The sequence below is a fragment of the Merops nubicus genome, unplaced genomic scaffold (genome assembly GCF_000691845.1).
Source record: "Merops nubicus isolate BGI_N331 unplaced genomic scaffold, ASM69184v1 scaffold8272, whole genome shotgun sequence".
In the NCBI taxonomy this organism is placed as follows: domain Eukaryota; kingdom Metazoa; phylum Chordata; class Aves; order Coraciiformes; family Meropidae; genus Merops; species Merops nubicus.
In genome coordinates this window covers 1-15,274 of record NW_008594293.1, presented here as the reverse complement: position 1 = coordinate 15,274, position 15,274 = coordinate 1, and the positions used below count along the sequence as shown (strand labels likewise).

General features: G+C 40.8%; 1 protein-coding gene across 1 annotated transcript in view; it reads right to left on the bottom strand.

The window, feature by feature from the left end:
• Positions 1–12,551, bottom strand: part of MME (membrane metallo-endopeptidase) — a 33,604-nt gene extending 21,053 nt beyond the window's left edge. Inside the window, exons 1-8 of the mRNA XM_008935725.1 lie at positions 12,389–12,551; positions 10,917–10,952; positions 6,863–7,024; positions 5,469–5,549; positions 4,654–4,749; positions 4,430–4,548; positions 3,477–3,542; positions 293–427 (exon numbers count right to left, since the gene is read on the bottom strand). Coding sequence (XP_008933973.1) covers positions 293–427; positions 3,477–3,542; positions 4,430–4,548; positions 4,654–4,749; positions 5,469–5,549; positions 6,863–7,024; positions 10,917–10,952; positions 12,389–12,548 — 855 coding nt within the window. The 5' untranslated portion in view covers positions 12,549–12,551. The remainder of the gene's footprint in view (positions 1–292; positions 428–3,476; positions 3,543–4,429; positions 4,549–4,653; positions 4,750–5,468; positions 5,550–6,862; positions 7,025–10,916; positions 10,953–12,388) is intronic.
• Positions 12,552–15,274: the final 2,723 nt, after the last annotated feature.

The window sequence follows — 15,274 nt, the reverse complement described above, 5'->3', positions numbered from 1 at the left end:
CTCTTGCTCTCTCTTTCTTCTCTTGAAGGGCTCCTGTGAACAGACTCGGATAAAACATTTTGCTCTTTGGAAAACAGCTAACTCAAATATTTTCCCTTGCTCGTTAGGAGGCATGTCTTTCTCATTATGTGTTCCTCCTAGGTGTTCCAGGCCCCATACATTTTTGGTCAGCTTTTGGTCCCACAAAAATAGCATTAGCAAGTAACTTGACAACACAGTTTACAGTTAGCTTTCTTAGGTATTAAGAAAAAAGTCAGTTATTTAAAGGATACTTAAAAAACATTTTTCTTACATTGGCAATCTCCTTCTCCAGGTCCATAACTCTTTTCATCTGTTCAGAAATCTCACTCTCATTGAAAGTAATATTTCTTTCTTGTAGGATTAGTTTAGCTACAGAAACCATGAAATCGACATAGGCAGAACATGCCTGCAGGAAAAAATACATTTATAGCACACCTTGATTATCTTTAGGAATACATCTTTATTAACTAAAATTCTTTATCCCTTCCTTAAATAATTTAATAGTAATTTAATCTGAAATATGGATCAATCACAAATAGAACTCAACTTTGAAAATTCCCCTGTGGAAAATTGTTGTATAACTGTAGCCCTGTTCAAAGCTAAAAAGTCTCAGCTACTGCACTGTGTTTTCGCTAAAGTGAGACATTTGTACGCCCCTATTTAAGCCATCACCCGTGTTTTTCTAGCTCACTTTAATTACAACTTCCAAAAATACTGCTTCCAAAGAGCAATGTTCCCAGAAACATAAACCCGAGAGAAATGCTGATGGATTGTGTTGAATTAGCATTGTGGGAAAATGACTCCCAGAAGCAGTGAACCTTCCCTATTGCTTCTTGGAACATTTAGAAATCATGGTGCTGCATCTAAATTTAGTATATTTAGGTATACTGTAGACTATGTAGTATTTATTAAATTGAAAATACCAGAATTCAGCAAGGATAAGAATGGAAATATGGATGTGCATTCTATTAATAAAAGTTACACTGTCAAATATCTACAGATCACACTTTATGGAACTTAATATTTTTCTAATTTCTTTTTGCTAGGTCACGCGCATTTTTATATTAACAGAAATGCTGTTTTCAATATGCTTTTTAAATACAAATAAAAATGCATTGTATTAGATTAGCTATCTAATAATAGAATTTATGCAAAATAGCGTAATCTACTAAAGCAGTGGTAAAACCTAGGATTAATAAGGTGTGCATGCCATCAACTTTACTAATGGAAATACTGTGGTGTGTTCAACTCCTAAGGCAGTAGGACACAGCCCTCCAGTGACTGCGACGTACACACAGCTCTCTGACAACGGCTTCCTTGCCATCCACCTCCGGCAGCCTCCCCTACCTGCCAGCAACGCTGTGCTCTAACAGGCTGCCCCAGCAGCTCAGGCTTCAAACAGACAAGGGCTCACAGCGTCTCGAAGGACTGAGCTCCCAGTGTTGTTTCTAATCAGGATAGATTATTTCACCAGAAAGACAAAAGCCTGTGAAGGCACCGACAGCTACAAGTCACAAAAGAGAGTGCACACCAAGCCTGTAAATACCATTTTAAAGTGTCCAAATACAATTTATAAAAATTCAATACAGACATTACACCAAGCCAGTAAATCAGAGATCTTCAGGTACCAGTCAACGGACTTTACTTTCGACCTGAAGTGCAGGTCATTGCATGGTCAGGTAACAAAGAACTAAGTTCATTTTCAGATGGACTGTATATTCTCAGATATTTTAGTGGCAACTTAGAATAACTTCCACATGAGCACAGAAGTCATCTACCTTACAAGAAGAAAAGATTTTAAAAATATCTTATTCCCAGGTTGCACTTGTAGCTTTGTGGTGGAAGTCCTGACCAAAGCCAGGTCAGATACCTTGTTTGCTACGTACAGGTCCAAGAGTAGAATGACACAGCAGGAAGAGAGCCAAGGAAAGGCTGCTCCCAGGGTGTGGGGACTGTAAGGAGGAACATCTCTCAGTTGAAGGATTCATGCTTGTAAGAATATTAAGAATCTGCCTTTTGGTGATAAATCTGTTTTTTAAAAAATACTTCCTCCTCTACTTTGCAGCAGCAGAACTGATATGATATTTTGGGGTAGGGGAGAGATTACAACATGAGTTGTCTTTTAGGACTGCACATGATGTAGAAGGGAGCAAACTGTGATACATGGGCCAGCTCCTAGGGCCCACGACCCGTGTGGTAATGATGGAACTGAACAGTTAATATGGTAATGATTGTCTTTACTAGCATATGATCTGTAATTATATGTCAGGAATATTAGAGTATTAACTGCTAGCATGTCAGCAAAATTACCTGCAAACCCAAAATGTTTTGTATGCTTTCTCATTCCTTCTGCATTTAATTACACAGAACAAAAACTGGTTAATTAAAGGTTACTGTGGTAGCAATTTCAGCTACATAACTTCAGCAAATACATAAGCCTCATCTTGCAAGGACTCAAAGCATGTCCAAGACTAGCAACAGAGGATGCAGTGTCAGTGCTAACAGGTTAATGAAAATGCATACAAATAATAACTAAACATGAATTAAAGATGACCAGCTGAGATTTCAGTTATCTGAAGCAATTTCTATGATGTCACATACTTCAGCTGCTGCATTTCTGTTCTGCAGCTGACATAGGGGACTGTGATCTTTCCAGATCTTTCATGCAGAAATGTGTCTTTGGTTCTGAGTGGTTCTTTGTTTTCTGTGTAAGCCTGCGGGCAATATGGCTAGTCCACCTGGCCTCCACCGGCCAATCGATGCCAGCTGATCGTAGGTCAGAAATGGCAGAACAGGGCTGAGCCATGAGCACTCATATTCTATCTGAACACAACTTTGGCAGTTACAAAGTGCCTCCTGATTCAGCTGTGAAGCCCAGCAGAAGCTGTGTCACAAAACTAAATATTTTCATGTTTATTTCCTTCCAAAAGGATCTAAAAAGTCAAGTAGCTACTCCTGACTTGCATCATCATACAGGTATTGTGAGGGAAAGCTACTACTTTTCTTCCACATGTTTGCTGAGTGATTACAAGAGGAGTAGAAGAGAAGGGAGGGGGACACAGGAAGGGAGACAGGTTGGGCTGTCTGGGATGCAGTGATGCCAGAGGAATGTGCAGTCTTCTCATCCAGAGCAGAGACCACTGATACCTGCTGGCAACTGGCACCTAGACAAAAACTCCTTGGCTCCTACTGCTGCCAGGAATATCAAACGAGGTCACTAATATTTATGGCACAATATTTTAACACCTCATCTTCGGGATGCTTGTTACACTCCCTCCCATTCTTAGCTAACTTTGTTAGACTTACCCTTAATCTCATTTCTCTGTACCCTCTTTTCCCCTCCCATCGGGGAAGGATTGTTCCTGCTCTTTGCCTATCCCCACTCTTGAGGATGTGTCTGCCTTGAAAATATAAGTTAAAACTTCTCAAACAGGTATCTGTCAGCTTTGTCTTACCTCCTTGTATGGACCAGCACATTCGTAGTAGTCACGAGAAGGCAGGCCAAGGCCAGGCTGATCAATCTATAAATTCAAATAAAAATGACACAATGCTTCAGGACCCAACAGCACAGCATCAAACTGTTCCTTTCTCAATCACAGGGTGCTGATGTTTCATTCTTCCCAAATTATCTTCTGGCCACAGGGGAGTTTCTCTCTCATCCTGTCCCCCTCTCAATTCTTTTCACTCTTCTTACAGTTTTTGTCTTTCAGTCTTTTTTGTTCTGTTGCTGAACAATGCACTCTACACATAACCAGTGGGAAAACAGTGGAGGCCCAGAAGACAAACCAGTCCACAGACAAGCAAAGCAGTTACTGCATTTTTGAGATTCATACATGCAGAGTAGTCAAGGATCTATCTGCCCACTGACGTGAAGGATTAGACCTTTGCTCTTGTCACTGTTGGGTCTCTGTAGCAGCTGGTGCAGATTCACCATACGTAATACTGCCTTGCTCTGGATTTTCCATTTTCAGAGATCGTCTTACACTGACAGGCAGGGCGCTCTGGACACGCTCCTCATGCAAAAGTCCTCAGCCACCTTCCTGTCTGCACCAGCTGACTGCAGGTCCATCTGAATACCTTGTAAAAGACAACCCTCTGCGTGGGCTTCCTGCCACTGGGACTGTAGCCCGAGTTTGCAGGGAGAGCTTTCCGCCTGAAGTCCACAGCGAGGTGAGAATCACAGCATATGAGCACACAGGCTAAAGGTGTTAACACCGAGAGTGCACAGTGCACTGGGGAACTCATAATTTAAGTTTGAAAACTCCACGGATTCACAACTTCATCAATAACTTACTCTGGTAGAATTTAAATCATTAATGGGTGTCCTGGTTAACATTTATGCCTACGTTTCTAGTTATTTTGCTGCACTTTTATGATCAACGAGGCAGTGCCACCCAGAGAGACTTACATGAATGATATGTGCTGTGGAATTTTTATCATCTGTGCCAACAAAAAAGTTAATAAGGACCTTTTTTCCATATCTGGAGTTCAGCTGTGCAATAGCTGTCTCAGCTGTCCAAGCAGTACCTACGGAAATGAAAGGCATACTCAGGCTCTATTTTTGGTAAGCAATGAAAAGTACAATGATTTAGAAATATTGACTGAAAAGGAAATAAATCTGTATTATCTTACCATAGGAGGAATCCCAGTTAGTTGTTGCTACAGGCCAGTCAGCTACATCTGGCAATAAACTAATTAAAGGTCTTCCACCTCTGCTATCAATGGTAGCTTTTGGAAAAAATAAAATTAGTTACTATGGCATTTTAAAACACACAAATGTTGTACTATTATAATGAATTCAGCATAATGAAGCTAGAGAAATATGTTTTCACCATCACCACCACAGGAGTATGCTTTGGTGTATGACTGTGCCAGAACTTTTAACGTAAAACCCGCTTCAGTCACAACTGCAAACAGACCATGCCAATCCTTATGACCATGACACCGAAGAACTACTATATCTTCACTATACAGATAGGTTGAAATGCGAGTTTTAAGAAGTATTAAAAGCCTGTGATTGAGGGAGCACTGCTGTTTTACTGCTCCTCATTCTGGTGGCAGCAGCTAGATCAAATTCTTGAAATAAATGATCTCCTGTCTTTCTAGAAGCCTGGTATGCCAGTTATTTTTCACCTCATCCCTGGAAGTTTCTACAAAAGAAGTTAACTCACATTTAAATGAAAAGATTTGAGTTTAAATACCTGCAGCAAACTGGTAACTGAAGAGTAACGTAATCTTACCTAAAATATCCAAGCTAGGAAACCAGAATTTAAAATACTAACATTCTCACTTGACTTTATAGAAGGGATACATTTTAGTTTTCACAAAGAATTTCTGAAAAGTTGTGCAGAGAAACCAGGAGGATATAGGTATAGCTGACTGTGATGTTGGGATTCTTTGGATGATATTTATATAACCCATATGCAATAAATCCAGGAGACACTTACTTTCATTTATGCACGATCTGTACAGGGTTTTTGCCTTCTGCACTGCTGTTATATCGTTACTGCTCGGTTTGTCGAGGACATCTGAAACACACAAAGAGCAAATCCACTTTAGCACCTGACCTTTATTGGAAAGATAGTGGAGGAACTGCAATGGACACCGTCCTGAGGACTAGAGGATGGACAATAAGTACTCTGCATCCATCCCTAGTTCCAGGGAAGCTTTGCCTTTCAACAGCTCAGGGGGGAAAGCTCTGGAGATTATCTGGGTTGCAATTACACCAGTCTTTGTTAATACCTTGAGCATAACGGAGCCAGGCAGATACTCTGTGGAACATGTCTGGCCAGATACAAATGCTGTGCCTTCTCAGGGACAGTTTTTATGTGAGCAAGTCAGGTGTACCAGCAGGCTAACCGCTCTGAGCAGCCTGTAGCCGTCTCTTCCTGTAATCCTAACCTGCAGCCTCCTCACTGCAGCCAGGAGTTTAGCTCTTTGTGTTCAAGGTCTGTTGGTATGGTGCAGCTGCGTGACTGTGGATCGTATTTCTGTGAAAACAGCTAAATTGTAAGAAAGAGCTGTAAGAAGCCTCATTTGGTGCCTCCACTTGTGCACCCCATGCCTGTTGGCTCAGGAGCAGCCAGCCCCTGGCTCGGCTTCCCTCGTGGGGCTGCCCACTTGCCACTACTTCACAATTACTCTAATTACTACTTTATGGTTGCTTTGCTCCACAGAAACCAAAGCCTAAGAAACGCTGTGGCATCCATAAACTGCAAACCTGGCAAAACCAGATGATATGCAAGGTAAAAAAAGAATATTTGGTCTGCAGAGAGTGGTTTGGAGAGTATTTAATGAGTATAGACTGAGCTGTTTGTCCTTTTCATCTGAAAAAGGCAAATATGAACAATTTGACATTATTAAGTTTTGTGGAAAAAGTCATATATGTAAGTTTATGATGTGACTAGTTTGGAAATTGCTTGACTGCTCTTTGGGATTTAGCTGATGGAATACAGATACACAGGACAGAGGGCTGCCAGAGAACAAATTCCAGCATTTCAGCTGACTTGGACACAGGCAGACCTTCTTCCTCTTCACCTAGCTTGGGTGCTATCATTAGTGCATGAGGGCAATGATATGGATTTCAGTTGTTATAATATGCAGATGAGCACACAGTGTCCAGATACCAGAAAGGTCAGGACTGGTCAACTCTGCTCCAGTGTCAGACACAACCACGTAACTCCCACAGCCTTCTCCACACCGTTTGTGGTAGATCTGTCCTGAACTCAACACCAAAAAAATGAAATATCTGGTAATGTTTTAAGCTTTGCTAGACAACCACATCTGACATGGAAGGCAAAGAAGAAACTTAATATAGTCCACAAACAGAAACACCACTGACCTTTTAAAACAACTTCTAGTTCGTCTCTTAAAATGTCAAAGTTACTATAACGGGAGCTGGTTTCTGGAATGACGTTCCTCTTCAGCCATCCTCCGCAGGCGTATTGGTAAAAATCTTTACAGGGCTCTGCAGTGGCGTCCATGTTCTCAAGGATTCGGGCTGCTGTAATATGAGACCAAGTAAAGACTCTTTAGAGAAAATAAATGAATGCACTTGTTTTCTCTAAAGAGGGAAGCCATAAAATATTTCCTGCAGTTTAGAATAGGCTCAAGCCTACTTGAGTGCTCTAGACCAAAGAAAGTACTCGTCGGTGAACAACGGATTATGGCTCCTCTGCTGCCCATAACCTCTACACTTCTCTGTTGTCTGTTTACTGATGGGTAAATTGACTAATGTTCCTACTCCCTGTGAGTGGTTGATCAGTCTTAAATAAAATGTAAGATGTTTCATTTAGTGACTTACACTTCTTGTATTGAAATGTGGTGAAAACAAGTTAAAAGCACAAGACATAGCAGAGGTTAAGTACCCGCTGTAATGTAATTTAACCAATTTAAGTGTGACGTAGGCTCATCTGAATCCAATCTGTTTCAATAAAAACATGACTGTTGAACTGTTTAAGTTCTTGTCAGGAAAGTTCTCTTCATCTACACCAATTTTTTTTAGACCTAGTCCATGTTTTATCATAGAATTGATACTGCCTCTTGCTATCCCTACTGATTGTCTTGATGTGGCTTGTCATAGACCTAACTCATGACTGATGGATCATAGAATGCATTAGGCCGGAAGAGACCTTTAAGATCACCAAGTCCAACCATTAAGCCAACACGACTAAGTCCTCAATTCTCTAGTGGAATCTCATGCCTTGATGACAGTTTCCCAGCTGCTGTTCATAAACCTTCTGTGCTTTCTCCTTTTTGTACTCTTCTTCCACCTGGACTGCTTTCACCACTAGTACACTAGCCCAAAGTCTCTCACAGAAAGAAGAGATGCTAGGAGTCAAGCAGGAGTTAGTGATACCTCTGGATTTCTCAAGATACTGAATATCCTTCCCATTTTTCAGACATTATTTTTAGTAAATGGTGAGGCCTGTGGTTTCTAGTGTTCATTCCTCCCACTTGGGTGAATCAAGTATTTATAGTTATTTCTCCAGCTCTTTCAATATTTTCCATGTCTGTTCTGCCGGTGGAAATGAGAGGTGGATAGACAGGATATCGTATTTATGCTGACTTGCCTCCTCCCCCCATCTAGTTTTTCTTGGGATCTTCACTTGGCTTAAGAATTATATTTGATGCCAATGTCTGATGGGTTTACAATGTTCCAGTGCTTGGAAGATGGAAAAAGCCATGAACACACACACACACACACTTTTTCAATTTTAGACTGCTTCAGCAGTATAGAAACCACTGCAGAAATGGGTACAATGCCTAGCACCCTGTTCTTCTGAAGTCCATGGCAGGCAGACTTCAATTTGAGCAGACAGGATCATACCAACAGCCAGGGATTGTGAAATTCAGTCACGTTTTTACACAGTTTGACACCTGGCTTTCTCAAGAATGGGTGAAAAAGCAAGTACCCAGTCCTACTGTCCATTCTATTAGAGCAAGGATTTTGCCCTCTGTCTGTAAACTTGGACAAGAGGCAATGGGCATGTACAGAAATAAGGAAAAAAAAATACCCTTTTGGACAAAAGAAAAAGCTTCTTACTATAAGGGTGGTCAAACACTGGATGAGTCTTTTGTTCTTCTAATTCAGATTAATTTATATGTTAACAAATACAGTTAACACGGGGATACATTTCATTAGACTTTAGTATTGCTCTGATGAACCAGAGTTTGGGTTTGTTCCTATTCTTACTTGTTTATTCGTTTTCCTAACTCACACTGAAGAATGTAGAGCCTTATCTCAATTACCTTTAATGATTAATTTTACTGTAGAACTCCTGATTGCCAGCAGTTGCTTTAATAGCTTACTAATAAAGCGATGGAAGCTGACATAACCACCAGTGACCTGGGGAGGATCTAGGAGAAACACAACATGCTTACCTAGTGAAATTGATCTGAGAGATCAGAATTCCCTATTCTCACCAGCCTGTGCTGCCTGAGGTCAAGAAAATTGTGAGCAGAGAGTGTGTCAGCTTGTTCAAAACATGCACAAATTACATGGTGTCGTCATGTGCTCTGCTGCAGGGGATTTCAGAGACTTTGGCAACATTTTCATGCAGTTACTAGGATTTTATTCCTAGTACAACAAAATGCATTTTCATTACAGTTTTTCTTCCGGTCATTTATTTGAAGCTTTTCTATTAAATGTACTATGCATTCTGTAGGTAGCTTCACTTTATTCTTTTTCAGTGGCTTATACCTATTGCAAAATTTTGAACTTCATTGCAAAATTCTGCCACAGTATCTGTCAGTTGTGGTGCAAGGCACTAGTGTTTCACTTAGTGACTACTCCTAATTATATTTCTTGAAAGACCACAATAAATTTTCCAGGGTTACTACTTCTTGCTTTCTATTGGTTCTGTCTGTCTAACTTTTCTACTACGTTACCCTACATGGGATCAAATTAAAGACGAACCATTACAAAATCCTGATCCAAAGTAATATTCAACTTGTAGATTCATCCCAGTGAGATTACAATTGAACAGCAGTAACACAATTTGTGTCTCTGGTTTAAGCAATTTACATTGCAGTTTTTAAATACAAATTAATTTTGGTTTTAAATTCTATAATTCTGACTAAACCCTTTGAACTATTTTTTAAGCTCCTGGGGCACCAAAGGCCTGAGCAGATGCCAGCTAACCATTCTGGGCTCCTGATTCAGTGTTCTGCTTCTGGAGCCCAGAACTCACTCTAGTGACCATTCCATTGAACAAATCTAGGCAATTACGTCCTTACCAACGCTTGCTTCCCCTTTCAGAGTCTGACTACATTTCATTTAAGGGCCGTGTAAGTGCCCAAGGGCACTTTTCATTTACACTTTCATCTCAGGGCCATGAAGGCTCAACGCTTCTCTAGCAGGTTCTACCTGGAATGTACTATACCACAGTGGAACATGGAACTCCAGGCTCAGTTAGTCAACAACAATTTTGAACTCAAACTGGTCATTCCCGGCTTTGCTCAGAACAATTCATTCCAGCCACAGAGAGACAGCCGCGGTGTTTGGAGCTGCCAGGTCTGTATCAGGTCTGTTTTGGAGTGGCATCGGCACTTTGGCATCTGCATAGATCTTACTTCACCTTTCATTTCTCCAAACCTACTGCTTTAACTCTTTGGGCTCATTCATCATTACACAGCCTATTGGAACTTTTTAACAGATATGCATGTTTAGCTGAAAATCACTATCTTCTGCAGATAACTAATTTGATCATTTTTCAAACCACAGCGTGAGCTGTCATGGTGGCAGAAAAACACCTTGGAAGCGTAACTATAAGCCAGTGATGACCACCTGAAATAAATCCTGTAAGATATTTAGATGATGCTGATGAAGATGTGCAGTTATTGAGACTGGGGCTGCAGCAGTGATGGTGGCAGCAGGACTGAGGTGTGGGGGCAACCACCCTGGCTATGCTGTCTAAAATGAGACCTAAAACAGGTATTCCCATGGAAGTAGGGAAACCAATATATTGACCTTTCTACACTGTTTCTGGTGTGTCTGCAAGTCAAGTGAGGCCCACAAATCAAAACCTTCTGGAAGCCCCCCACAGCTTCTATGTACCTTCTTCAGAGACAGCCTCTGAACTCTGACTGGGAGGTAGGGGTAGCAGAGAGCCATCTTCTGATTGAATTAAAGCATGTTCTGAAGCTGAAGGCATTCTTTGGAGAGTCTGTCTGTAAGTCTTAAACTAGCCAGACCATGATGACTCTGTAAGATCTGACAATATCAGATCACAAGATTCTATATTTGTGAAAAAAATATGCTAAGAAAATTATTGAGGTTGGCAGATCCATGCCTCAATGTGCCACACCTGTCTGCAGTTAGATGGGAACATTACATGGTGGTAATTCTATTTAAAATATATAAATTAATTTAAAACTTATATTTTCATTCTTACCTGATTTTATACAGTCTGATGTCTTGCAAATCCCATCTAAAAGAAGATGCAATCACATTCTTAATTCTTTACTGAATGTCAATATAATAAAAATTACTGTAAATATTTTCATTGACAGTCACTTCAGAATTGCATTTAATTGCAGTGTACAGTAAGATAAAGACAAATTGACACTTCAGACTCAGTAAGTGAATATTTATAGGATATTTATCAGGCTCTAAAAACCACCATCATCTGCACCCCTTTAAGGTCATTCAGTGCTAGTCACTCATCATCTGGAATTTTTGTAGTCAGAGGAAAATGTTCTATCAATCAATCAGAGCTAGGCAAAATACTATTTTTATAACAAGGAGGAAATTCAGAGAAAAAGAACACAGAGACTGAAGGCAGTTGGAAAGTCAGTTTGAATTTAGCAGTACCCACCAAAGACAAAAATATTTTGGAAGAATTAATTGAAAATTCTGAGACATTGACTCTAAAGTCTTCTAAACAAAACACAGGTTCAGAAACAGAAAAATGTTTCCTTTTGAGGCTTTAGAAATAAAAACATTTTTTTTTTCATTTCAGAATGGCACTTTTCCATTCCATAACTGAACTAGATTATAATAAACAAGCCTGAAGAAATTATTATGTACTTTAAAATAAAACAAAGCATTTCATTTCCAGTGTAAGGAACATTCTAGTTTGACCCCAGATGGAAATTTTAGCTTCTCTGTATTGGCTTTTCCAAAAATTATCAGGGTATTTAAGACTAAATGGAATTATTTTCCAATATTTTGGTATGGCTGCTGAATCACAACACCTCTTAGAATGACTATATTCACTAAGAGTCCTTGCTGCCCCAGCCTGTGCAAGGAAAAACAGGGATTTTCCTGTCTACGCAGGGAACATGGAGGCAGCACTGTAGTTCGGTTTTCTCCAGCAGTGTTGTATTTTGTCAAGTTTTTTGCTTATTGAAGCAATACTTCTGTTTGTAATTAAAGCTAAGTCAGAACAAGCAGATGTTTTATGTTTACCAGAACTTTGCATGAACAAATGAATTTAGAGAGTCCCTGCTGGACAAAAGCAGTTTTGTGTCAGTGTCCAGCAGTAAAGAGCGTGGATTCAGCTTTACGTTTCAGATAATTGTGTCATCCAGTCTAGTGATATACACATGAAATAGAGTTGGACGTAGCAGCTATTAACCATCTAATTTACACGCTGGGTAAGGTACGATTTTCTACTATCAGGTAAATAATTTTGAGCTGACCTCATTGTTTTATTTTCTTAACGTTTTATGTAGCGCAGCTATATAGACCATGCAACACAGACTTTTCTAATACAACATTTAAATACAGTGCAACTTCAGTATTTATTTTTTTATTATATATTAACAAGCAGATTCTATTTATTATAACTTTTTTCATTATTTCTTAAAATACTTTTATATTCATATATATTTGTACATTCAGAGGCAGCTGAAGTGCACTCACCGTCATATGTTGCATACAGAATGATCATTGTGATGGCAACAATAGCCAGCAGAACCACAACCACAGCAAGCCCGATTTCCAGGCCGCTCCACTGCAGCTTCTTCTTTGGTTTTGGAGTATTCATTTCAGTTATGTCCATCTGGCTTTCTGACTTGCCCATAACCCAGCGTCTGAAAAAGAGAAGAGAAAATTCACTGGAGGACGTGCATTGAGCTGTAAGTCTTGAAAGTGGCTCCTCAACTATGCACTAAAAATGACATTTTCTGGGGGAGTTTTCAGATTATTTGTAACGCTACTAGAATGTCAGTCATGAAATTTAAAATTCTCTTCTTCTCTCATGCACGCACAGACAGACAGACAGAGGTACATACCATGCGCTGCTTGTCACTCATGGAGAACAGAAGAGTGATCTTCCTTCATATGAGGAGGCCACCATGTAGAAAAGCCAGCCAGTGAACCAAAACCTACCTTTGAAGCGTACCCGGGTGGTTTTCTGATGGTATGATGGTACAGGAGTTTACAAGCAAGGAAAAAGCAAGTCTCCCTGCTTGAATAAAAATTAACTTCATCTGCCAATTACTTATCTAATGCCAAAGGTTAAAATATGCCATTGTGCTTTGCTGTCATTTCTTAAAATATTATGTAAGCAATTCTTGACTACCGCTTTACAGCTGTCTCTAAAAATAGAAAAAAAAAAATAATAATTTGGGCACTGCTGGGAGCATGTCAAATTCATACTGAAGACAGCGAGTCTTCACAGGAATTTTTAAAGAAGTGCGACCAAGTCCTCTCTTCTGAGGTTAGAATACTGTAAATTAGGAGTAACTATAACACATAAAATGCGGAGCTGATGGGAGTGTCTCAGGCTCCCTCCTGGAACGTGGTTGCAATGCTACATTTCAAGCTGGTATTTCTGTGGCTCTTTAGAGGCAGCTTGGCCACCTTTTGCAGCACTACTCTTCTACAGTTCTTTGCTCTCCCTTCACCTGCTCCCATTTCTTTAGGGCCAGACTTTCTTCTGCTGACATAGACTCAAATTCCTGTACATACCACAATGCATTTCTCAGCATTTCACAATGAAAACTCAACAGCTTCTCTTCACAGCATTTCTGGGGATCCTTACCCTCACAGATGGAGCCACACCCTTTCCATTCCATAGGGGAGAATATGAGAGTTCTGCTGGGATAAACAATGGGAACACCTACACTCATCAGACCCCTCACAAAGTCAACCAGCAGTGCAGGTCAGGGCATTCGACTCCTCTTGTGTTCACAACACCCTTTTTTCCCCACTCTGTAAGTCAGAGCAGCAGCAGTCAGGGAGCCCTTCCACTTTCTGCATCCATTCAAGTCTGGGACTTAGACTTAATTATTTTAAACTGGTTTAGCTGTATGTCTGGCTTGTATTCATCTTTGCCTCCTTGAGATGCTACAGCCTTTCAGAAATGCAGCCTTTGCTTTTCCTCTGGACCTTCTGCTTCTGCGCAATTCCTATCCCTTAGTTTCCAGTAACCTCCTCCTCTGATGTCCACCTCACCTAGAATGCCAGCTCCCCCACTGCAGTCACATCTCTCACTGGAGCGTCTATGTTTATTAGTAAAATGAAGATGGCAAATAACTTTGTATCATGTATGCAAGTAAACAGAGACTTACTCTGTCCCCTGTGTTTACGCAGTCTCAGTGGATGCATGGACACTATCACACTGCTCCTCTAAGTGAATCTGAGAACATTTTATTGCACTGTGTCCCCTCTCCCCATGTGTCACTACTCCCTGGATATCCAGAGGCATGCAGTGACTGGCAATGCCTGAAGCGCCACTCTTCTAGGACTCGGGAGGCTGGAATCCTGCAAGGTCTGCCCAGCCTCCCTCTATCCAAACCCAGAGGGACCACTACAACTGCTTCCACGTTCCTCAGGAGCTGCTATTTTTCTCCAAAGAGCAGAGTTTTGGTTAAATCAGGAAGCGGTTTCTGAGAGAGAGGACTGAAATCTCACGGAACCATGTGAAAGAGTGAGCTGTGTAGAGACATTTGCCCTACATTAACTGTGAGCTATCAATTCATGGATAATAGAAAAGCAAATTAACCATTATACCCTTCTCACTTCCAGCCATGTTAAACAGCAGCAGCTGTTACTTATACTGACTAAATTGACTACTTGGAGCCTAATTTAAGAAACCATGCTTATCTTCTGACTCTGATGGTGTCTTTGAAGCACCAAAACCGCAGTTCATCAGAGCAGCAAGAACTGTACCTTTCCTGTGCAAAAATCTTCCTTACAGTCAGTAAGTTTTTCCAAACGAGCTAATCTTTCTGCTCCTGCAGGAGGTTCCTGATGTGTAAAGGCATCCCACTGGCTAATTTTTACTTCTAGTTAGAGAACTCATCCCATCTGCATCAACGAACAGCAGGTAGAAGCTTCTTGATGTGCTAATTGCAAGCACAGCAGAAGTATGAGAATAATTTAAGCAGATTTAAGCCTTTGTATTATCGTTTTCTTATTATTTCTCCTGGTGCTTCTGTGATCCCCACTACTCTGCTGACTAAAGCTGAGCTACAACGGACAGCTGAAATCATTCTGACTGATCCTGGTCGAGGTGGCTCAGGGAGCTCATGTACTGGCTTTTCTTTTGAGGATGCGTGTTCAAAATTAACTTGTGGCTGCCTTGATTCTCAGTGAGAGCTCCGCAGAAGATGTGGCATGTCACAAGAATACTTTCTTAGTCTCTTTTTTAAAGAATAACTTGTGTAGCACGTACTATGCCACTGAGCTCCCCCAGGCACAGTAAGAGCAGGACACAACCGGTGAGGCCAGCGAAGACGTGCCCGTGTCACCCCGGGGCCAGGGCTCGCCGCCTTCACACCGGCCCGAGCGCAGGCTCCGGGT